Source organism: Serinus canaria, chromosome 28, assembly GCF_022539315.1.
Source record: "Serinus canaria isolate serCan28SL12 chromosome 28, serCan2020, whole genome shotgun sequence".
Taxonomy (NCBI): domain Eukaryota; kingdom Metazoa; phylum Chordata; class Aves; order Passeriformes; family Fringillidae; genus Serinus; species Serinus canaria.
Window position 1 is genome coordinate 4,582,984 of NC_066341.1, and position 24,840 is coordinate 4,607,823.

At 51.3% G+C, this 24,840-nt stretch overlaps 1 protein-coding gene across 6 annotated transcripts in view; it reads right to left on the reverse strand.

Moving 5' to 3' along the window:
* Nucleotides 1-2: 2 nt before the first annotated feature.
* Nucleotides 3-24,840, reverse strand: part of PIP5K1C (phosphatidylinositol-4-phosphate 5-kinase type 1 gamma) — a 53,415-nt gene continuing 28,577 nt past the window's right edge. For 2 of the 6 annotated variants that reach the window (XM_050986178.1, XM_050986182.1), the window contains exons 3-19: nt 24,639-24,725; nt 24,207-24,337; nt 23,487-23,604; nt 21,329-21,481; nt 18,498-18,797; nt 17,773-17,978; nt 16,185-16,268; nt 15,632-15,680; nt 14,604-14,688; nt 13,144-13,305; nt 12,955-12,984; nt 12,055-12,196; nt 11,739-11,771; nt 9,366-9,467; nt 8,987-9,119; nt 7,218-7,292; nt 3-3,972 (exon numbers count right to left, since the gene is read on the reverse strand). In XM_050986178.1, coding sequence (XP_050842135.1) covers nt 3,970-3,972; nt 7,218-7,292; nt 8,987-9,119; nt 9,366-9,467; nt 11,739-11,771; nt 12,055-12,196; nt 12,955-12,984; nt 13,144-13,305; nt 14,604-14,688; nt 15,632-15,680; nt 16,185-16,268; nt 17,773-17,978; nt 18,498-18,797; nt 21,329-21,481; nt 23,487-23,604; nt 24,207-24,337; nt 24,639-24,725 — 1,893 coding nt within the window. In that variant the 3' untranslated portion in view covers nt 3-3,969. Of the gene's footprint in view, nt 3,973-7,217; nt 7,293-7,754; nt 8,527-8,986; nt 9,120-9,365; nt 9,468-11,738; nt 11,772-12,054; nt 12,197-12,954; nt 12,985-13,143; nt 13,306-14,603; nt 14,689-15,631; nt 15,681-16,184; nt 16,269-17,772; nt 17,979-18,497; nt 18,798-21,328; nt 21,482-23,486; nt 23,605-24,206; nt 24,338-24,638; nt 24,726-24,840 lie in introns of those variants that run through there. The other 4 variants (XM_050986179.1, XM_050986180.1, XM_050986183.1 and 1 more) reach the window with 4 other exon arrangements.

The window sequence follows — 24,840 nt, forward strand, 5'->3', positions numbered from 1 at the left end:
AATTCAGCACAGACTGCGGAACGCTTTATGGGAGCGGGGTACAGAGCTCTGGAAAGGGGCTCCCCGGAGGAGGGGAAAAACCCTCAAAACAACCGAGAGAAAAGAAAAACAGCGCCCAGGCCCCGAGCTCCCGGAGCAGAGGCGGGATCACGCCCCAATATCTGCGCCCCCGTCCCGCCGCGCCCCCTCCGCCGGACATGCGGCACACGGTGCACGCGCAGCGCGGACACGGACACGCGTGCGAACAGCGACATCCACGGGGACATCCACCGGGACACGTGTGGACAGGGACAGCCACCAGGACAGACGTGGCGCGGGTAGACATGGACAGAAAACCCCTCAGCCGTGACCTGGCTTTCTCCTTGTCCATTCGGGAAGCGCTGGAGCAGTGGCTGGGAATGAGAAGGGGAATGCGGGGGGCGATGGAGCCCTGCAAACGCCTCTGCCTGCCTCGGACCAATGCCTGTGAATGCTCTGGCTTCACTAAAACACTCCCCACCATGCAATTCAGCACACGTGGCCGGAGAGGCAGCGGCAACCAAACGCTGCATTCCCTCTGCGTGTGTTGAGGGTCTCTGCGAGCTCCTCGGTTTGCCCCAGAGCCTTTACAGGAGCCCGACTGCAAACTCTAGGACAGAGATGCCCATTTTCTCCTGCCAGCCCTTTATCTGGCAGGGAGAGCTCACCTACAGCCCCAGCGCCAGGCAGTGGTCAGGGCACGTCCCACAGAGTCTGAGATCCCAGCTGGGACCTTGGGGATGAAGGACAGCAGTGGCACAGGCCTGTGTGGGAAGGGGCTGTCCTGCGGGGTCAAATTAGAGTACAAGACTCATGGTGCCTCCTTTAATGGTGGAGAGCCTGGACAGCACCTGTTGGGTCACTAAAGGGAGCCTGGCAGAGAACAGCACCTCAAGTCCAGAATGAGTTGAGGTGCAGATGGAGGAACACTCAGACCAGGGATGCTCTTTCCCATGGGCAAGTGCTGTTCCTGCTCAGGCAGCACTGGCAGTGCCTGTGACATGCTCCAGAGCTTCTGCTGCTCCCTTGCAGTGCCATGCAGAGAGGGCCAAGAATGAGCTCTAAAATCCAAGGTCCTTTCAGGCTCTGTGAGAAGCAGTTCCCCAGCACTGGGAGCTGCTTGGACAGGAGGTGGCACCGCAGGGATTGTGCCAGCTTGAACAGGCGCAGTTTCCATTTCAGATCAACATTTTTCTACAGAAAGTTTCCCCCTTGTCAAAGCTGTTCTAAGCCTTTGCCTGTCCTCTTACAGGACCACCCCAGCCCATCCAGACCTGCTCCAAAGGGTCCAGCATTACAGAACTGCACAAGGATCATCTCAAAAAGAGAAGACAATTCTTTGAACTGAATGAACATGCTGCAGGAGCTCTGGGTTCACCCCCTCTCTCAGGACCCAAGCACAGCTCCAGCTCACAAAGCTCATTCTCTGGGACACTCCCTGCACACACACCAAGCAGCTTTAGAGACCCCCTAGAAATGAGGGGAAGGAATAAAATCTCCACCAGCAATGCTTGAACCGTCTCAAAAAAGATGCTTGATTTCAGGTGGCTGGAAAGACCTGATGAGGCCAAACCCTCCAGCTCCTGACTGAGGTGGTCCCAGGGCAGGGGCCTGGCTCAGAACAGCTCAAGCCCACCCTGGTTCCCCCCAGAGCCCCCTCCTCCAGCACAGCACCCAAGAGCAGCAGGTGCAGCAGGGATGCGGCTTCCTCTGGCCGTTCTACACACACTGCTGGAGGAAAAACGTTGAATTTTTAGCTTTTTGAAGCACCTTGCCTTGAGCCCAAAGGCAGGTGAGGCTGTAGGTATTGCATGGTTCCCATTCCCCTTCACCAACCCCTGAGCCCCCCAGCCTGCAGAGCCCCCTGGGTGGCACAGGAAGGTGGGGTGGGACAGGAGCTGCAGCTGGGAGAACGAGCTGCCAAGCAGCGACAGAAAGGGGAGAGTTTCTGGAGAGACTTTTGATAGACTATTTGGTAAATACATGGATACATGAGCAGCAGCAACTTGCACAATCCCCCGACTATGCTTCCAAGAAGCACAACTCACAGCCTTCTGCATCTACAGGCAGGGAAGGGAAGTCCAGGTCCTGTATTCTGGGCAAGAAAAAAAAAACATCAATTCCTGAAGATTCTCACTAAGTTCAGTACAGTACAGAAGGAAGAGCTTCCCATCAGCCCAGCTACCTTCTGGGACCCAGCATAACCACTCCTGAGTGCTGCTGTGAAGAGATTGTGGGGGCTGAGGCCTGAGAGCAGGGTCCTGCTTCCCCACCCCTCTAGCTGGAATCCCAAGGACAATGAAGATTGTAAAGGGAATAAAGAGACTCTTTCTTAAGCGAGGTTCATAAAGCACACAAACAAGAACTGTCTCCCTCAGGTCTAAAGGACTTCCTCTTTTCTCTCTGGGAGATGAGGACAGGATTGCTGGATTCCAGACTATGCTATGATATGTGTCCTGCTGATGAATGAGCCTGAACACTACCTCTGACATCAAATTCTCTCACCTATAGCCCACAGTCCTTGCAAAGCAAACCCTTTCAGACACCACAGTAGGGATTTCCACCAGCAGACGTGACCCCAGGCAGCACCCTAGTCACCCAGCTTTCTGTCGAAGAGTCCGTGAGCACAGCAGTGCTGGCACAATTCCGTGGCACAGCCAGGCTCCTGTTCCTGCCTCCAGTGACTGGATGTGCCCTTGTGTCCCTACCTGCCCTGTGGAGCAGAGGGGACATGTGAACCCAGTGTCCGTGACCCCAGGGTACACCCACGAGCACGTGAGGGGCTGAGGGGCTCGGTGAGGATGCAGGGTCTGGACAAGCCCCACGTGGGCTGGGCAGAGTGGGGAAACTGCCCTCCAATGTGGCCGGGCTTGGCAGGTGCCCAGTTCCCATCTGTCTGTGCCTGCAGGGCTGGAGCAGTCAGTGGCCACTTGGATGAGGTGTGGACTCCAAGCACAGAGGGAGGGGTGGCGCAGCAGTGCAGCACAGGGGGGAGCTGGAACCCATCACGACTTCGGGGAGAGCTGAGGAGTCCATGTCACTGTCACCAGGAACTGTGTGCTGTCCCGCATGGTGTCACAGACAGGAGAAGTCACTAGAGAGTTTGGATCCAAGTGAATTGGCATGGCTGCTTTGGACTATGGTAACATGGGAGCGATTCTATTCCATGGCCTTTAATACATTTCATTTTCATAGCACCTTTCATCCCAGGGTTTAAGTGCTGTAATGGAAGCAGGTACTGTGCACCCATTAGCACGGGGGAAACCGAGGCACAGAGTGGTTTAGTGATTTGCCTTGGGCCACTTGGAAAAACCGTGGTAGTGTCTGGACAGCCTTAAACCTCCTGACTCCCTCAGCCGGTGAGACCACACTGCTGCCTCACATGAAGCCACTCTGCTCCCTGCCCTCCCCAGCAACGTGCTCCTACCCATTCTTCGGTGAAGTCTCATGCTCCTTTTTTGATGCACAAATATATGACCAAAAAAAAAAAAAAAAAAGAAAAAAAGAAAGAAAAAAGAAAAAAAAGTGCAGTAAACTAAATGTTTGAAAAAGCACATTTGTGCTGTCTCTGTGCAAAGATAAAAGAAATAAATACATGATTAAAAAATTAAAAAGGTTCACAGTATCACACATGGATAGGTAGCTATGGTAGTGCACATCTGGAAAACACTGTGTAACTACCCAGGATTCTCTACACCCAGCTAGAATTCTCTGCTGGGAGCTGCGGGTGAGCAGGTGGTTTCTTTGCTGCCCACATCTGGGGTGAGTAGAAATACATGGTTATAGTTTTGCTCCATTCTGAAACGCAGTGCCCGGGATCCTGCAGTGCAGCAATACTGGTGTCAGCAAGCTCTTCCCTATCCCACTGGAATGGCTGCATCAACGAAAAGGGAACACATCGACCTGCAGAGGGAATCGCTGCTCTCTGGGACTTCTGTGTCTGCATAGAGATTACTGCAAGAGGCAGAGAGAACAGAGTCACAGAATCATGGAATCGTTAAGGTGGGAAAAGATCTCCAAGAATACCAAATTCAGCATCAGCCCAGCACCACCATCATGTTCACCACTAACCCATGTCCCCAGGTGTCACAGCCACATGACATCTGAACACTTCCAGGAACACTGGCACCACCACTGCCCTGGGCAGCCAGTTCCAGTACCTGACAACCCCCGTTCAGTCAAGACATTTTACCAAATATCCAATCTAAACCGCCCCTAGCACAGTTTGAGGCTGTTTCCTCTTCTCTTGTCCCTTGTTCCCTGGGAGCAGAACCTGACCCCCACCTGGCTGCCCCCTCCTGTCAGGGAGTTGTGGAGAACAAGGTCCCCCTTGAGCCTCTTTTTCTCCAGGCTGAGCCCCCCCAGCTGATCCTTATCACACTTTTGTTCCAGCCCCTTCCCCATGTCCACTCACTTCTCTGGACATGTCCCAGCCCCTCAATGTCTTTCTGGTCATGAGAGGAAAGAGGATCAAACCCTGAGCACCAGTGCCCACATCAATCAGGTCTCTGTCCCGCCAGCTTCCCAGCACAACCAGAGGCTGTTCTACATCCTCCAGAAATGGCAACATGTCTGGGAAACCTGAGCTCCCCAAAGTTTTTCCTGCACCAAACAACTGGAATAAACCACAACCCTTGCTGAGCAGGCCAGGGCTCTGCCAGCACAGAGCAGACTTGAGAGGCAACCGGGCTCTGCCGCAGCCATGCAGGAGCCCCACGCTGCCAGAGGCCGAGCTGGCCTTGCAGAGGGAGCACAACCTGCGAGCCCAACGCAGCGGGCGCCCGGCACACGGCTTTGGACACTTACTGTATCGCTCTCCTCATCGGAGACAGAGTGGAGCTGAGTGCTATAGTGGAGCGGGGAGTAAACCCAACTCCTCTCGTCTGTCGGCTGCCAGAGTGGCCAGAGACGGCAGGGAGAATGCAGGGAGAGCAGCAGCAGAGCAGGGAGCAAAGGAGAGAAGAGGAAAACATAAAAGGAGAAAATAAAAAGAGCAGGAAACAATACAGTAAGAACAGCTGTCCACCTGGAGGGAGAGCACTGAGCCCAGAGGCAGCTCTCAGCAGAGGAGCCCTCCTCATCCTCAGCACATACTGGCTCCCTGCCAACCGGGACACTGTGCCAGCTGCAGTGGGGGTGGCACACCCTCTCCTCTCATAGGGATGGAGTTTTAGAGCTTTTGAGATGTAAGGGAAACCTCAGCTCCCGGCCATGGCATCATCCTGGCTCCAGAGAAACCGAGAGATTTGGGAAGTGACTTACCTAAGAGCAGTGACAGCTCTGGGCTCCTCTGACCTGCTACCAGCTCTCACCCTTCCATTTCCAGAGCCCTGTGCATGCTACAAACTGATATCCAGGAGGGTTTTTACAGGGAAACTGGATTTGTTTGTTGTGCCTTCCTCCTTCTCTGCAGAAGGCAGTGGGGCTGGGGTGAGACCATGGAGGATGGTGGCCACAGAAAGGAAACAGTTATTGCTGAGATTTGGGTGATGGGAACAAGTACAACACAGGAGGCAAAACACAGCTGGACCCTGGAAAGAATGAGGGGAAGGAGGTGTGCCTTGAGGGACAGTTATCAGAGCACTGGGTATTGCTGTGAGAAGACACACTCTGCTGTCTACACAGCACAGATTCAAGGGCTGGTCTCTGCTGCCAGTGTTTCCAGGGGGGCCCCATTTACATTGGAAACAGGCTCTTTTGTCTCCAGAGGAGCTCCCACAGAGAAGAAACTGCCCCCTGTGACCCACCTGGCATTTGCAAAGGAAGAGAAGCAGAACTGAGTGTTTGGAAGAAGGCTGCAGTGTTCCCAGCCCAGGAACTGAGCGTGACAGTCTACAATGTACAAGGATCTACAGGAAGCCAGAGAAGCTTTGAAGCACTGGGCTCCACATGCTGAACCCCCCAGTAACTGCAGCTCCATTAGTAGAGACTGCTGGGAGAAAGGAAGGCTGAGAAGCCTGTCTGGAGCTTCTCACAGGGCTCTGTCAGAGGTACAGGAAACCTCCTGACCACATCAAGCTTGTCCCACATCCTCTTTTTCATCCATGATGGTTCATTCATCCTGACTGAACCAAATATTCCAGCCAGTCTCTTTCAGAGCCTTTTAGGAGCTTGGATGCATGCGGGGAGTTGCGGGAGATAAAGGAGCACCCAGTGCTTGGCATTACCCCTCCCGGTGCCAGAGCACCCAAACCCAGCTGAGGCGCAGGAGGGGTTGCAGGAGGAGTTGCCTATTTGCCCAGCAGCACCTTCCTCATGCCATCAGCAACAGCCAGGGGCACATTCCTGCCCCTGCTTCCCCATGCACCCTGCCTGTAACCCAAATGGGAGCACCAGGCTGCACCAGCGAGGCTCCGGCAGCACTGCCACCACCCCCTGGGGACAGCAGCTCTCCCAAAGCATGAAAAGCTAAATGCTAAACCCCAGAACAATCTCAGCTCTAGATTCAGCCCCTAAAAGCTGAAATGCTTCCCTGCATCTTTTGGAAAGGAAAAGCTTGCCTGCTCACAGAACACCTTCAGTGAGGAGGGAGCACACTGGTGATGCTGAGAAAGGCTGGAGAGCTGAAACCAGCCCTAACTCAGTACCAGCTCCTGCCTCATTTGGTTTATGAGATGCTCCCCACAAGCTAAAACAGTTCTGTTTGCTACTGGAGTCTTAAAACCTTCAAAACATCTTAATGGTACCTTTCAAACCCTCTTCCTGGGCTGAGGGAGCTGAGCCTGACATCACCTACAGAGGCCCTGGTGCCTCTCTGGCCAGATCTGGTACTAAGAATCACAGAACATTTGGGGATGGAAGATCACCAAGCATCCCCCCTTGCCATGGGCAGGGACACCTTCCACTAACTCAGGCTGCTTCAAGCCTATCCAGTCTGACCTTGGACATTTCCAGAGAGAGGGCAACCACAGGTTCTCTGGGTAACCTGTGCCAGGGCCTCACTGCTGTCAGTTTTCCCAAGGGCTGGGGGACACTACAGCCCATCCCAGGGTAGGAGCTGTGTCACCAGTCTGCAGAAAAGGGACAGAGCTCATGATTCTCTCAGATCCTACAAGATCCACCGGTGTAATTTCTGCTGGGCTGGTTCCTAATCCCACTCAATCCAGAGCCCCAGCCATTGAGAGAAATGGGATGCTGGCCCCAGTGTTTCAAAGCTGCAGCTCTGCTCCCCTACATGCTGTGCTGGCATGGTCACTTACAATCCCAGAGGAATGCGAGGTAGTTCGGAGTCTGCGCTGGCGGGGAGAGTAAATCCAGTACCTCCCATCTGTGAACTGAGTGGCCCCAGGACAAGTGAGGTGAGAAAGGAAACAGAGGAAAAAAAGGGTGATGTGAAAGAGAGGATGAAAGAGAAAGCAAAAAACAAGGGGTTGGGCAACTCCAGGCCTGAACGGGTGAGCAGGTGGGAAAGCCGTGCAGGGAAGAGCGGCACCCCTGCCCTGCCACACTCTGCACTTTTATTCCCTGGGGATAAACAGGAGAATGAAGTGCTCTCCGGGGGCAGACTTCAGTCATCAGACCACAGTTCTCCTGGGACTGGCCAAATCCTCCTCTGCACACACCATCCCTTCACCCACCACTGCCCCTGAGCACTCCTGCAGGAGCAGCTGTGGTGCTACTTGAGCGCATGCGTGCAGCCTCACCTGAGCTCCAGCTCAAGTGGTTTTCCAAGGAGAGTGCCCATGGGAACTCAAATCAGCTTTTCCCTTCATCCCAGCAGTGATAAACACTCCACAGCACACAACACACATTTAATGCAAAATTCGGACTCAGATGAAGTATGAAATGCTGATGAGCAGTCAGTCACACTCTCTGTGAACACATTCTGCAGAATTTTCTCTTGGAGAGAGGTGCCCCTCAAGCTGGGGGCAGTCCATACGCCCAGGGACAGGGAGGAAGAGCAGCTGACCCTCACTAGAAGACACTTGCCAGGGGAGCAGGCAGGATCTGCCTGCACACAGCTGCCATCCACAGGCAAGGAGGGGGCAGTGTTAGAGGAGCCGTTTGCATTTTGAACAGCATGCATCCAACCCCAAACAAGCTGTAAAACAGGGCTGATTCCTTCCACAGCTCCCACAAGACTCAGAGCAACTCAGCAATGAGTGAGCAGCTCTGCAGCAGAGTCACAAGAGTCCAGGGAAAGGCCACTGCTGCATTTTAGTTTAGCCTGAAGGAGCCCATTGCATGGGCTCAGCTTGTCTCCAGCACCACAGAACTAACAGCAACAAGTCCGAGCAGGGAGGAGCCAGGCACCTCTTTTAATGAGGGTTCCAGTGCCCAGGCACAAGAGAGAGCTCAGCTCTCATGGGACAGGCACTCAGCTGTGCTCTGGGAATCCATGGGACAGGTACATGTTGCTAAAAAAACCTCTTCTCTGGTCTGCAGAAGTTGCTCAGCCATTGTGGGAGCTGAGTGAGGATCAGCGCCAGGCTCCACGGCACGCTGCTGCCAACCACCAACTTACTCCCTGGCTCAGCACTAGACTCCCACTGCATCACCTAATGCAGCCTGCAGGGAAAGGAAAAGCCGGAGTTCACCAGAGCCCAGGGTCGCCCTTTGCAACCACCTCCCTTTGGGTCTAGGCCATGCTTGTGTCAGGAAAGCAGCCAAGATCTCTGGCTGAGGAAGAACCAACCTCTCTGTTGCACCCACATCACCTTGGCTTGTCCCAGGAGCAAATGTGCTGGCCTAGACAAACACTTGTGCTTGGAAGTGGAGCAGCACAGCTACAGCTACGTCCACAGCAGGAGTGCCACCAGTGTGAGCCCCACTAGATGCTGTTCTGAGTTCTCCAAGTTTAATCCAGTTCCCTGCATTCAAAAACCCACCCAGCACGGAGGTCTCAAGGTGCTTCACACCAAGATGGTGCAGGGCAGCCACAGCCCACCTGACTCCCTGGAATGATACTGACAGCCTTGTCCAACCCTTCCCATCACCCCCCAAGGGCCAGGTGGAGAAGGTCTCTTACAAAGTAAATGTCTGTGACTGGCACGTCGTCTTCATCCGAGGCCTGGCTGGCTGGCTCCGAGGCCTGGCTGGCCGTCTCCACCTCTATGGTGGCTGTGGATGTGACAATGGCACAGGCTGAAGAAGCTGCCTCTCTGCACAGGGGAAAGAAATGACAGTCTAGTCACTGCAGTCAGGACAGGAGCAAGCAAAACGGATTTATTACAGAGGAGCTTCTGAAGATGCTATGCTATCACATCCTGAAAGGTCACATCAGGGCAGGTCAGGTCAGTACTGTGCTCAGCCTCACTGAACACCCATGACTCCAGCAAAGCCTCCAGCACAAGCAGGCACAGCTCAAAACCCACTGGGTGGGATCTGCAACACTCTAAAACACTCACTCTTTGACTTCTTCAGGAGCTACAATCTCAACATCACACTTGGGCTCCAGCTCGACACTGATTTGCTGAACCTCCTCCTGGACCCGCACCTCCTCGTGCGACCTGGAAACCAAAGGGGAGACAGGCCCAAAGACTCAGCTGGACATGAGTTATGCATAGTCCTCAATTTTAAGTCAGCTTGAATCAGTCCAGAGCCAGCCAAGCCTCCTGTGCAGTTCTGCCCCAGCACACAGCTGCCGCTGCTGCTGCTGTGGCACTGGGCTCCCAGCACAGATTCAGTGGCTGATTTAAGCTCAGAGGGAGCACTCAGACTTCCCAGGACTGAGGGTTTGGATAACCCAAACTCCCAGGAGAAAGAGAGGGAAGATTACAGCACTCAGGAATAACAAGGTGGGAAAAGAGGACAAGAGCAAAGGAGTTTAACAGCCAATGCAGCAGGAAAGATGGGCAGTGCCAAATGGAGCATGGGAGCAAAGAGAACTGACCTCCAGGGAAAAGCTGTGTCCAGAGTTAGCCTAGCACCCAGGCCAGAGCCTCCGACCTCCTCCAAGACTCCCAGCACACCAAAGCTGTTCCAGGGTTGAGATTTATCTGGAACTGTTTCTGACAATCTTCACTTTAATTCCTCATGCTATTAAAGTAATTACTTGTGCCAGCAGGGCTGGCTGCACTGTCCCCATGGGAAGGAGGAGCAGGAGCCTGCCCAGCCAAGGGGCAGCTGTCAGAGAAGGGCTGAGCCTGGGTTCACTGCAGCACTGCCATGCTCCTGCAGGGCTGGCTCTGATCAGTGGGCAGCATTTCAATCCAGCTCCATGCACAGAACTTGCTACACTCTTCCTCACAGGGCTGGACCTCAAACCTGGACTGAATTCCCCAGCAGACCAGAATAACCAGAGGCACGACACATTCTTGAGCAAATTGGGTAAGGTTTTCTCCATCTCAGCTCAGGAATGTAAATTCTTGCTTTAATAAATTTGTGTTTGCAGTGGTTTTCACCAGGGGATCCCAGAGAGCTCCACAAGTGCACAGATCCCTACTCTCCCAGGAAGGGCACATGGAAGATTAGAAAGGGACAAACTAGGCAAAAAACAGCAAAGGTGGCCACACCTGCAGACAGTCAGTGTAGCTCTGACAAGTCTGTGACAGATCTACTCTGACCAAGCCACTGAGCTCCCTGAATGCTCCCAGGTCACTCTGACTCACCTGACCCATTTCTGGAGGAGCAGTCACATACTACAGCAGCTCCCTCCCTCCAGGAGGTACCAATGAGTCTGAACTGTTTTGGATGAAGTCCCTGCATTTGCTACATGGGTCCCACCACTGGGGCCTGGGTTTAAGTCTCCAATTTTCAGCAATTTCTAACACTGGATTCTGCAGGAAATGAGATGCTTCACAAGTCCCTGACACTTCTCACAGTGAGCAGGTCCCTGCCCTCCAGGGCAGGATTCAGCAACATGCAACATCCAGAGGTATTTTCATTAGGAAATACCACAGAAAGGAATTTTTTCACAGTGCTTGTCAACTGAACTCAGTAAATCACTCAAAGCTTGGAACAACAGCAGATGCCTGTAATGTGGGCCAAACTCTCATCTTCCAAAGACCTTTCCTTCCAAGCACCAAACACTGACAGCAGGGAGAGAGGACATCAGCCTGTCAGGCTCCTCTGGCTATGGCACATCCTAGGACTGAGCCTCTGATGTCATTCCAAAGCCTACTACACCTACACAATGTCCTGGAAAGTGAGGGCAGAGCCAGCAGCATCTGCTGGCTCCTCGTGCAGATCCTGCTGACAATTCCACAATAATGCACAATAATATAATGATAAGAGCCTCTAAAAGCAGACACCCCTCTGCAGCACAGCATTTCTGTCCTACCTTGCCCTTGGCTCTGAGACACCACAGGAGGAAAAAAGCCTCACAGATTTCTGAAAACACTGGAAGCTACTTCTGTGGGGACTGAGGGTGCTGAGTGCCTCATAAAGTCAAAACCCTTTCACTTTGCCCAGGCCACAAGCAGATGCTCAGAGGAGGAATGTTCCTGCTGTCAGGGCTCACTTACTTGCTTAAAGGGACTTAAATGACCTTCCTTGACTCTGATGCTGGGTGGGTGGGTAAATTTGGACAATACTGTTGTCCCCTTTCCTATCAAATAATTGGTGTTTTCAAAGCACTAAGAGATCTGCTTTGCAAGGAAAATTCTGTATAAGAAATGGGGATCATCTGATTGCAGAAGCAGCTCAGCATCCATGCCAAAATCCTGGAGCTGCTGAAATTCCCACTCAGCCCTCTAAGTGACCTTTGCACAGGGATAAACATGAGGTCTCTGTGCAGCAGACAGAAGATGAGATAAGAAGAAAGGAGAGCCATTTCTCACCTGCCATCCTGCCCCGAGGAGTGTGTACGCCTCCTGTGGAAAGAAAACAGGAGAGTTTGGAGCAGCAATTTAAGCCAGAAATCCTGCACTGTCCCCAAATCTACCTCCACATCCCATGAGGGAGATGTTCTACTTAACAGCTGACACTTCTTCCAGCAATAATTAATCCCATCAAAGCTGTGTCTGCTTGCTCCCAGGAGAGATTTAATTAAAATCGGTCATTAGCATTGCAGAGTGCAGGGCAGCCTGTGGGATCTGCAGCACAGAGAGCAAGAGTAGCCACTCAGCACCAGTGGGAGCAGGGAAATCTCCTCACCTGTACCTGGGCTGCTCAGAGGTCTCCGAGGGGGATCGCTCGGGAACAGACAGAGATGTTGACGATAGTGTCGTGGCTATGGAGGCCGTGGTAGCTTCTTCAAAGGAAGGAGGAGTGCAAGGGAGCAGGTCTGGCCTGCCTGCTGGCCAAGGGCAGGGCAGGAGAGAGGCAGGAAGAAGAGATGATTAAGTCAAACACCAACACTTCACCTACAGCAGCCCTGTGCGAGGCTGTTCCACCATGAACCTGCACACCCACACTGGGACTGGGCACTCAAACCACAGACAGGCAGAAGTTTAGTTGGGTCATGACAGCCTCTCCCAAGGCATCCTCTGGGGAGAGCCAGTCAGCACCACTTCCAGCACAATAGGCAGGAAATAGAATGCCAGTGAAGACTTCTCACTGGTGACCAAAGCTGGATTAAAGGCTTGGATCACCAGGGATAAATATTCAAGTGAATTAAGAGATGAACTGAGTGTTCAGTGCTTTGCACAGGGAGCAACCCAACACCCATGCACTGGAGGAGCTTGTCCTCCAGCACTCAGCTGTAAATGCAGCCAGAGGGAAGTAAAGGAAAGGCAGCACAGAACCAGACCATTCCTCTGTTTTCCAACGGCAAGATCCTGCCTGTTATAACTGCCCAAACACTGTCATTGGAGTGCTGCAGTTCTCAGTCACCCCCCCAGTCTTTTTTTTAAAGGGTAGAAAATGCAACTTTCTGTTGGCTTTGGGCTCTGACTTATGGTGCCCCTTGGCAGCAGCTGTCTTGCAGCAGTGATGCAGGCGATCATTATTACTGCAGAACCCCACAGTGCTGCAAAGAAGGGATTCGGTCTCCTTTGATGCAGAGGTGTCGCATCAAGTACCTGCTGGTGCTGTGACAAAACAATGCACTCTTACCTTCTTCCCTGTCCTGGTTAGGTTTAGCACCTGCAAAGCACAGCAAGACATGCAATGAAGAGCTATCCATGAGGAAAGATCTGCAGTTGGTGCACAGTGGGGAACTTGATGAGAACAAGGGAGGATCCTAAAGAACTGCTAGGAAAGAGAGGGTAAGCACAGAGGCAGTACCCTGAGCGGGGCTGTCACCTTCATCGTCCAGCGTGGGGTAGCTCCTGGCTGCCCGCAGGTCGTACTGGGTGTCGTCCTTGTCGGAGGCCAGCTGGCTGGCTGAGAACGCCGCTGTGGGACCTGCTGTCTTCACAGCCAGCAAGGCACTGCGCCCTTTCTTGGAGGGGGACGACTTCAGAGCTGGGGGAGGCAGAGAAGGTCAAATGTCAGAACCCAGGACATTGCTCTGACTGCCCTGGAGGATTCGAGACCCTGGCAGGGGGCTCAGAGACCCAGAGACCTTGGCACGGAGTCAAAGACACCTGTGCCTTCAATTTTAGCCCCTGGAGAAAATTGTCAACTTTGTGCGAAGATTTACAAGCCACAAGAGTTTGAGTAGAATGACGGTTAATTTGTCACAGGGTGGAAAAGTAGAATTTTGGGGATTTAGAATGGGGGTTCAAGAGGCAAGATGGAGGAATCTGGGTGTGTCCTGTCCTTCTCCTTCTTCTTGTCCTCTGTCTTCTGCTGGGATGGTGACACTTCTGGATTGGTTTAGAGACAGACTGTCTAACATAGGTGATAGGTATTGGAAAATTATAGTAAATAAAGTACATGTAGTTCTTAGTATAAAAAGCTAACACCACCCCAAGGGTGGTCAGTGTGCCAGTCTGCTGGACAGACCTCAGCAGGTCAGAGAAAGAATGTAATGGATAAGAGAAAGTAAACAACCTTGAGAACCAGAGCCGAGGAATCTTGACTTCTTCTTCAGTCATGGGGCTGGGAAAAAGACTCTTTAATATCTCAGAGCCATTTCACCCACAGAAAACCCGAGAGTCAAAGTACCACCACCAGCTACTGTCACACCAAAGGTGTTTTTCCCTTCACAAGGAGAGGCTCTGCCCACACACACATCCCTTGTGGGCTGAACCCAGGTCAGGTGCAGAGACTGGGTGGGAGCCTGAGCAGACCAAGGCAAGCTGTGACAATCTGAGGGCTCTGCAGTTCTTAGCTTTGCTCTATATCATGGAATGATTTGGGTTGGAAAGGACCTTAAAAATGCATCTCATTCCACCCCCTCCATGGGCAGGGACATGGGCACTAGAGCAGGTTGCTGCAAGCCCTGTCCAACCTGGCTTTGGACACTTCCAGGGATCCAGGGGCAGCCACAGCTGCTCTGGGCACCCTGTGCCAGGGCCTGGCCACCCTCAGATTTCCTAACTTCTCATCTAACCCTGACAGCTCAAAACAATTTCCCCTTGCCTGTCACTATCTGTCTGTATAAAAAGTTCTTCCCTCTCCTTTTTCTAAGCCCCCTTTAAGCACTGGAAGGGGCTCTAAAGTCTCCTAAGACCTTCAGGCTGTACACCCCCAGCTCTCCCAGCTGTACCACACCGGAAAACCCCGTTCAGGCTCCAGCCCAGACTCCTACTGAAGCCTGCAGCAGCAAGGCCAAGGTAAAACCTCACAGCACAGCAGCCCCAGAACTTGGTACTTACAGGAATTCTTTCGAAACACCGTGTTAGTCATGAATTTGAAGAATCTCTCTGCATAAAAGCTAGGTCTGTGTACTGACACCGTGTCCTACAACAGCAAGAAACAATTGTTTAATTTTAAAATGATCTATCAAGGCAGAATTTCTATAACAACTAACACAGTCTTTTTTATTCCAACAGTTAGCACTGACAGAGCTTTAAAATGGAAAGGCTTAACTGAAACACTCTAATTAATGCTATAAATAACCTTGAAGCATTGCCTCTGATTGCATTTGATTATATTCTTGCTGTGATTTTATAATGGATTTTGGTGATTTTATTCCTTTGTAGACTTCCTGGATTTTTTTTAAACACTGGCCTGATTGCATACATGAAATTTCTTCTGGCTTTGCTGGCTGCCATTCCAATCAAACCTGGATACTTTTGCACACCACACAGACACCCAAATTCAGCCAAGGGTCTCCATACAATTCAAATGTTCTTGTTTAAAATAGTAAAACTGAAGCTCTTTCTGCCTCTGATATTTGACTACATTTCCATGACTTGGCATCTCCACATTTCCTTTGCCACTTTAAAGGAAGCCAGGAAATGCAAGGCTGAAAAATGGTTCCCACATCCAAGGTTGTTCTTTCAGAAACACACACCTGGCTGCTGCAGGAATGAAGCCAGCAAGGAAACATGGAAAGGGATTTGCTGGCGGAGAGCTTGCTGAGTTGGAAACAGCCAGTCACCAGAGAGAACAGCACAGGGCTCCTGACAGCCCAGGAACATACACAACTGGGTGTGTACTCCTGGTGTCATGGGAGACAGAGCAGGGGAGGAAAGCTGTGAGCACAACAGCTCAACATGTGAGGAGCTGGATCAAGCAAGGCAACCTGGCTGGGAATAAGTGGCACCACCCTGCTGTGCAGGAATGAGGGGCAAGAACTGCTCCTTCCATCTGCTGCAGCTGTGCCAGATCAGGCTCCATAAATAGCCACCAAGTAATCCTGCAACGCTTGGACAACTCCTGCCTCTGCACAGGCACTCACCCCATCATGGACAAGGGCCTTCCAGGTGTGCTCTAACTTCTTGATGAACCTAATTCCAAGGAGAAGTGGAGAGAAAAATAAAGATACAGATTCAGGCATGCACTCTGTACCAAGCCCCCTGTCATACCCTATAGGGGAGATCCCTGAGCTGCCAACGTCACCAGGACTGAGCTTTCTCCAGCATCTCCCCCAGGAGGTCAGAAATGCCTGGGAACACCACAGGGAAGGAGGAGCTGGGCTGGAAGAGGTACACCTTACACCCCGGAGATATGCTTCCCACACTGAGGTGGGAAACTACTTTATGAGCAGCTCATCATCCTGGACAAAGGGCTGAGTGTCCCCAGCTGCTGTAAGGACATGAAGGAAGCCCATGGCCAGCTTGGGGCAGCCATATCTACTCATCCTCACAGTCTCCAGGAGAGAACATGCCCCCTGCTTTCATCTGGTACTAAAAGAGATGTTATCAGCCAGAAAAGGCACACTGTGTGGTGGTTTCTCTCCTCACCAAGTATCAATTTAATGCAGATCCAACCCACACTGCCAGGTTACCTACCTGTATGACTGCAGGATATCTATGATTCCCACGTGCAGCAGGAGACGCTCTCCTTTGCCATTCACTGCTGGGATCCCTCCCATCCTGCAGGTAAAGCAGAACTTCAGCAGGTGCAGCCTCAGCCAGAGCACCTTTAACACCCAAGCTCCGGGGAAGGGCAACAGCAGCTGTGCTAAGGGGTTCTGGTGTGGTGTCAGACACATTGTAAAACCAGTGTGCTCACTTTGTGCACAACCATGGGAGTCATCGAGTGACCTGGCCTGACCCCAGGTGTCCCAGGGTCACTGCCTGGCCAAATACCACTGTTGTGAAAGAACCTGTATTGTGTGGCACAGCTCTGCCTGGGCCAGAAGGCACCATGGAGCTTTCTCCTGCCTACCTTATCCTGGGGATCAGGTAATTTATCGGGTCAGTGAGAGCTGTCTGTCATTAGGGCAGTAAATCCTTCAGGACAAAGGATTCAGTCCCATCCACACTAATGCCATCCTGCCAAAGTGCATCAACCATTGGCACCAGCACACAACCAAAGCACAGGAGTGCCAGATACTCCTTCAGGTAGCCACTGCAATTATTGATGCTACCTGAAGGACTAGAAACACCACTGTATTATCTCAGCTCTCCGGAATGACCCTCCTTCAAACCCACAGCAGCTGGTTTCAGACAGCAGCAAGCAGCAAACTCCACCATTCCCTGTCTCAAGGAGCCTGGCAGAATCCCAGGTCAAGCACACCTGGGATTCTTAGGGCAACCCCCAGCCTCCAGCTCCAGCAGTGACTCCAGCACCTGGCTACACTGCTGTCTGCCAACCCCACTGGGATGGCCTCAGGGAACTGCCAGGGATTTCAGAGATGGGAGTGATGGAGAACTCCAGGCTCCTAGGGACAGGCTGATCCCTACTTCTGCTTCAGTATTTGGGTGCTGAGCAAGAACTATCTCCTCCCCCGGGAATGGGTGGATGTTTAGAGGCTGTTACACAAGCTGACAACCTACAGCCTGCCCTAAGAGGAGAGACTGCTGTGAGGCCAGAGCCTTACAGAACTATTTCCCACTCTGGCTTCCCCCTTTCCCACCACAATGGCAGCACTACCAAAACCCCAGGAGACCTGCTCCCTTGAACAGTTCCTGTGTGTGGTGTTACATTTTAGCTAAATCGTTTGCTCTGTCTCACCCCTTGAAAATAAACCATTTATCCAAGCCTGTGCTCCTCCCCTGCAGTATCATGGATCTGTAATCCCCCGGCCCAAGTCTGATTCCGCGCCCACCCTGAATCTCCCTGTTAAGCTCTGGGGAGTGATGAGAAGTCTCTCTTGGCCCTCTGCCCCCTAGGCTCCCCCTCTCTCCCCCTCCCTCTCCCTTCCCCCTCAGAAACCATGCTGCTCCCTGGGGTGGGACAGCCAATAAACCCTCATCTAATTAGCACCTCAGAAGCCATGTGGAGTCTCCCTGCCTGCCTGCTGCTACCAGCCAACACACAGATTAGGGCGACCCCCAGGGAGCCCCCCAAAGGAACAGCAACACCTGTGGGCCTCATGAGGGATTTCCCAGCCTCCACCTCCCAGCAGCACCAGCGAGCCCAGGTTTCACCTACGTGTCGTCCGTGTCTATGGCCTCCCCCCGGGCAGCCCCTCCCTGGATGGACTCCATGGCTGTGGAGTACAGGGCCTTCTGCCCCACGGGACGCTTCTCATCTGACGTGCTGTGGGCTCCCTCCGACAGCTGCTCCCGCTCGTGCTGGTCTATGTTATGAACCCCAAGCAGGAGGCTGTAGTCCATGATTTTAAAGCTTTCCAATACCTACAGGTTAATATTGAGTTCAAGTACAAAGACAAAATATCAAGCCAGCAGCAGAAATACAGAACCCAAAGCATGGAATCAAAGCAATCAAACCAAAGCATCCCGTCCACATCCCCACTAACAACTCATTTGACAGAGCCTGGAAGTTTCTGAACCAACAGTGACCTCTGGGCTTGACTGCATAGAGTTTGGCCATCCCACAATCACAGCAAAGGCCTGAAGGCTTGCATACACCACCACTGTATCTGCTGCATGGTGATTGGGAAAATGCTCCAGCAAAGCAGCTACAAGGGGAGCAGGCTGCCAAAGTGTGATGCCCCAGGCAAAGGAGCACAGCCTCAGTCCTCAGAGGCTGCCGTGAGATCCAACTCTACTGCTTGGCTTTCAGGGAAAAGTGCAGGAGGAAAGGACTGATCCTACTCTGGGCTCATTAGCAAGGTTCTCAGTCAGGAATTGCTCTTCCTCATGCTCGAGAGCCACAGAGTTCCTTGCCCTGTCCCTGAGCTGCCCTCTGCTTACCAGACAGTCTCGCTGCAACGTCTTCACCAAAGCACTGAAGGTGTCTGCATCCAGCATCAGGCCCTCAGGCATGTCTTGGATGAAGTCCAGATCCTTGTACGTAGGGCTGGACTTTTCTTTTTCCTTCTTGGATGCCCGGCGTTTGTAGGTTGAACCTTTGAGGTCGAATTTCAGGTGCATTTTCACCACTCGAGGCAGGATGTTGTTCATCACAACCACGCGGATGTTTTTGCCCCCAGACTGCACACAGTACAGTCCATAAAACTTGGGCAGCAGAGTCCGGGGGTTCTGGTTCAGATTCTGTAGCAAGGGTGGAAAGAAGCACGGAGAAAGGTCATTTGAGCAGAAAATTCCTGCTGTGTTCACCACAAAGCATGTGAACAGTTGGACTAGGGATTCTTTGCTGAGAGGTTTTCTGAACTTAACAGGAGCTCAGTGTATGCATTTGACAAAGTCCTGCATTTCAGTGGCTTTAGGACCTGAAAATACAGGGACTGAGATGTTCAGCACTCTCTGGGCAAATAACCAAGTCCAGAAATCCCCTGCTTTCCCCAAGTACAGCAACTGAAAAAAGGAAACCAAACTAGGAGAGAAATAAACACAGTAAGTGGGAACTTCAAGCTTAAAAAAAACAACTCTCTTTATCTCTCCACCAGTGTCAGAATCAAGAGCTGTTCTCCAGCCCAGAATAAACCATGGACAGGGCTATTTTTTAAACAAAACAACATAAATGTTTTCCTCCTGTTGCAGAGTTGCTTTATAAAGCAATCAACCAGAAAGCACGGATATCCTGTTCTGCTGTCATCTCCTTTTTTTAGGCAGCAGAATAATTAGGAATGACACGACAGGCAGGATTTGCTTGTTCAGCTTTGGGCACATTTGGGAAGGAAACAGAACTTCTTTGCATGCTGTGGCAGGAAAGAGACCTGACAGGTTCTGACAGACAGCAGAAACGTGACTGTATTAAAATTTCATTCCCCTCAGCTCACCCACCTGGGCACAGCAGTGAGCCCTCTTGGAGAGTGCCAAAAGTAATAGAGGCAAGTAAATGGAAAAAGCTTTAAAGTAACTCAGGATGAAACCACCCTGGTTCCTTTCCCAGACTCTTTTGTTACAGCCGGTTTCCCAGGAGCAGCAGGGTGATCAGGGGTAGCACCACAGAACCCACACACCGTGGGAAGCTGCAACAGGTCACTCGGATTCACTGACCTATGATGGCAGGGTTAACAGTGCAACTCCACTCCCACTCAAAACCCCACACCTGATTTACCACACACATTAGGCAACAGGCAGTGCTTTCCAAGAAAACTCATCCTTGTCCAGGAATGTGAGTGTCACCTGCAAAAGCAAGTGATCAACAGAATCTCAGGATGGTTTGGGTTGGAAGGGACTGCAAAGACCATTTGGTTTCACCTGTGCCATGGGCAGGGACACCTTCCACTGTCCCAGGGTGCTCCAAGCCCTGTCCAACCTGGCCTGGAATCCTCTCGGAGATGAAGCAGCCACAGCTGCTCTGAGCAACCTGTGCCAGGGCATCCCCACCTTCACAGGGAACAATTTTTTCCTGGCCTGGCTGTAACTCACACACAGACATCCCATAACCTGCCTCTCTTGGGTAAATTTTCCCTGGTAAATATTGAGTGAGGAGAGGATTTTCACAGAACCAGTGTAGGATCACATAACCCCACTGCACTAAGCACACAGATGGGGCAGCAGCATTGCTCCTCATCCCCTTCTCCTTGGCATCTTCACAACAAACAAATCCCTGGTTGTTGTAAGTGAATGTCAAGAGTCCCCATCCATAAATCTGGAACCTCCAGCACAGTTGTGCAGGGAGAACAGCTCCTGGTTTTTACAGCAGAACAGCAGGTTTGGGTCCAATTTACTTGACCCAATGCAAGTCTCTGGGTCTCAATATCCTGCCTCGCCAGACTGATGTGCAAAACTGGCTGGTACCTTGGGGGCCTCCAGCTTGGAACTGCTGCCAGTAGAAGTCAGGACAATCCTCAGAGTAATGGTCAAATAGCAGGAATTGGAGAGATTCAGGGACAGCAGTGCTTTCCCCACAAAACCAGAGTGGTTGCATTATTGCCTGGAGAAAAGGAGGCTCGGGGGCACCTTCTGCTCCCCACAAGTCCCTGACAGGAGAGTGCAGCCAGGTGAGGGTCAGGCTCTGCTATCAAGCAACAAGGGACAGGATGAGAGGAAATAGCCCCAAGTTGTGCCAGGGGAGGTTTGGGTTGGAAATTAGGGGAAATCTCCTCATGGAAAGGGCTGTAAAGGATTAGAACAAGCTGTCCAGGGCAGTGGTGGAGTCACCATTCCTGGAAGCATTCACATAATGTGTGGCTGTGGCACTTGTAGACAAGGTTTAGTGGTGACCATCATGGTGCTGAGCTGAAGGTTGGACCTGATGATCTTTGTGTTTTTTTTTCCAACCTGAAGAGTTTAACTATTCTACGACTGCAATCAGCAGCCATGCCCAAATGCAGGCTGGGGCAGATGCACACTGCCAAGTGAAAAAGGAATGAACTAGTTCTGGGAAAAGGGCACTCAGAAGCACACATCTTAGGAAGCCATTTTGAGGCCAGAACATGCCTCCAAACTACAGCACAATTATCTGCCTCATGTTTACCCACAGAGTTTGCAAATAATCAGTAGGATTTGTGCTTCTGGGACTGGCTTCATGACATGTTGTTAACATTGTCCCTAGCATGGGGGCAGGCCATAAGACACTCAGGTGGAGGACATGCCCTGTGAGATGCTCTGCTATGACAGAAAAGCTGCCATGACAAAGCTGAGCTGGGTCTGAGGTCCTGGGTGATACACACCATGTAGTATCCAGGAAGGAGCTTCTGCAGGAATTCAGCTTCCTTGTGCATCACAGTTTTGATGATGAATTCATCGTCGCTGGTGACATAGAAGAGGGAGCCGCTGGCCCCGGGGTTGGACAGCTCGATCAGAGGCTCGTTACATAATGAATACTGGCAAGAAAAAGAAAAGAAGGTGATGCTTCATCCCCCATTTATTGCAGATTTGAGTTCTATGGCCTCAAGGGCCTTCCTCATCATGTCATCTCCCTGGGAGATTAAGGGGCAGCAAAGCTCAAGTGAGAACTATTTTCATTATAGGTTTGGTCTGAGCAACCAAACTGATGGACAATTTATAATTAGAGACTAAGATTACAGTTCAGAGCATCCCAACTGCTCAGTATCCAACTAATCATCTGCTTTCAGGAACATCCAGCCTTCATAATGACATCTTATCTGTTCCCATTGTGCCTGCAAGCACGTATCACATTCAGGCTCTTTGAGCACAGCCCAGCACATGCTGACGGGCACAGAGGATTCCAGGAGACACTACAGCCTGCTCAGGGAACCACATATCACTGTGCTGGAGGAACACAACACACTAGCTGTTCTCAGCAGCCTCTCCTGGCCACCGTTCCCTGCAAAAGTCAGTGCCTGATTCACAGAAGCCCAGAATGGTTTGGGCTGGAAATGACCTTAAAGCTCATCTCATTTCATACATGGGCAGTGACACTTCCACTAGGTTAGGTTGCTCCAAGCTCCATCCAACGTGGATGCATTTTTACAGCCACACCTCACTCCATCAATCCTGCTAAGTCTTAACCCAGGTGTGCAATGAAAAGGAAGGAACCCTGCTCAAGCACAGCAAAGAGTTCTGCGCTGTGACCTGAACTGGGAGAGCACATCTAGTCATCAAGACACAAACAGGTCCTCAAAAAAGGACTTGCCCGGCAGCAGAGGAGAAAAAAAGAGAAGGCAAGGCAGGCAGATGCACTTTCTAGGTCAGTGCCCACCCAGATAGTGCAGGAGTCAGGTGGGTTCAGGGCAGGATCACAAAACTGCTCAGTGAGAGGTGAGATGGGGAGAGGGAGGTGATCAGAACAATAAATTAAATGCTCATCATTATGTAATGAAAATGGCTTTCAGCTCTGCACAGATTAACAATCCCAGACCTGATCAAGCTAATCATCTCATGCATAATTAAAGGCATTTGCTGCTGTGGCAGGCAAGAGACAGTCAGGAGAAGCAGAAACAACAAATCAGAGCCATGACCTTTGCAATTGAGGCATACTCCTTGCCTGTCCTCAGTTCTGAACACTCATCCATCAGGCAGCACTGCCTTGGCTGGCACAGGAGGAGATCACTGCTACCCTCCCACCAGGCACTGGCACAGGTTTGTTTCACTGGCAGGTGTTCAGCTGCGACCACCCCTATCTACAGGTGAAGCCACACAAAAAGGGCTGTTCCAAAAGGGGAGGATGTGCACTCATGGATGTGTTTCCTTCCCCAGTTCACACAGAACAGGAAGTCACATAAAGGCAAGGGCCCAAATTCAATCACAGGGCATACAAAGCCCCAACAGCTTGTACTCCAAGGTATTTGAAAACCAGCCTTTCCAGCTCTGAGGAGCTTTTGAAGCACAAGAACAAGCTGTGGTTTATTGTGTCTTTTTAAGATGATTAAAATAACTACACTCACATAGCTCTCCAGTGAGTACACAAGAAAAAATTCCCATCTTTGTCCTTAGAGTCGCAGGGGACATTACAGGGTCGCACCCAGCAAAAGACAACTCCTTTGGCTTGTAAACACAGTAAGTTATTGTTACCACAAGGACCAGAGAGGGAAGCCCATTGCAGGGCTTACACAGCTCACACTGTGTGCAGGTCATGGCCTCCCTCCAGTACAGGCAGGCAGCTGCCATTCAGCAAACTCAGACTAGGAATCACGGAATGTTTTGGATGGAAAGAATCTTAAACCCATCTCATTGCGCGTTCTGCCATGGGCATGTACACCTTCCACTACAAAAGGTTGCTCCAACCCCATCCAACCTGTTCTGCAACACTCCCAGGGATGGGGCAGCCACAGCTTCTCTGGGCAACTTGTGCCAGGGCCTCACCATGCTTATGGTAAAGGTAAATAAAGGAGGACAAAACAGCAAAATCTAAAAATATATCCATACCAAATAATCATCTGGACGAATCCCAAAGAGCTCTCGGAAGTAGCGGAAAGCCACGGGGGCATAGGTCTTGAACCTGAAGTCGGCGTAGTGGTGAGCTGGGGTGAGGTTACTGCCTTCACTGCACAGAACACACACATGGCACAACCTGTTACCACTCACCAGACAGGACAGTCACACCAAAGCTACTGTGTGCTTCAGACGCACTGAGCCTTGCAAAAAGACATCTTTGGTACAACAAACACCACCCTTCTTCTGTGGTAGGAAAACAGGAAAACAGGTTTCAAACTATCTGCCAAAATCTATTTCCAGAGATTAAAGGAACAACCACTTGCCAAGCAGAATATATTTACACAGAGAACATAACTTTTATGAGCTTTGTTTATTCACAGTTAGAGAGCTCCCAGAAGGAGCTGCTTCCATATAAAACATGGTAGGATTTTGTGGAAGAAATTCTAGATGGACAGCTAGGAAGACAAGCACGTAGGAAGGGTAACAAACTGGAGTGCACAGTATTGCATCCTTCACTGTGCTTCCCTGCAGGCCAGTGCACAGCAGATTCCAACACTTCCCCCTGTTCTATTTGTGTATCATGGAGCAGATTTAAAACATTCTGAGCATGCAACTCTGATCTAAAGACAGATGGAAACTCTCTTGAAAAATCAGCGAGAGGAAAAGAAAAGAAGCAGTTCATGCATTTATTTTTTTCTCCTTCTCCTTTACCTTGGGAAAAAAATGCTCTCCACCACGTAGAAGTCCTGCATCAGGACATCTCTCTCTGGCTTCGAGCTCAGATTTCCCACAGTATATCCAATCCCCAGCTGGATGGCCCCCTTCAGAGTCGATGAAGTGGTCTGGCAAAAGGAAAAGAACAGTCAGTGAACATTTCACAGCAGATAATCACAATAACAATCCCTGCATTACAACACAGTCATGTCTGTGACTTTTGTGGGGTCATCTCAGGCAGCACATGCTGCTAACCAAGTTTACCCAGCTGCTGAAGAGATCAGTTAGGGCTTCAGATTTGCTGTTTGCAGGACTCTGCTGTCCAAAAGTGCTGCATAAAAATCTCAATCAGATTAAAAACTACCGGGCCAGAACTTCTCTCAGCCTGTCACCCACTTGGGTGCAATCCCCCACTCCCCAAACCCAAACCTTTTTGTAGGTGGTTTCCCCAGAAGCATCCACGCTTCGATGACCAATCCTCTTTCCTTGGCCTGGCTGTCCTGGCAGTGAGGGGCCCTGCAAGGAGAGCACAGGGACAGTCAGGGCACAGGCTGAGCTGCCACCAAGCACATACAGAGCAGCACAGCCACACTCCCACACTGTACTGCACACAAGGCTCATGGTGAACACC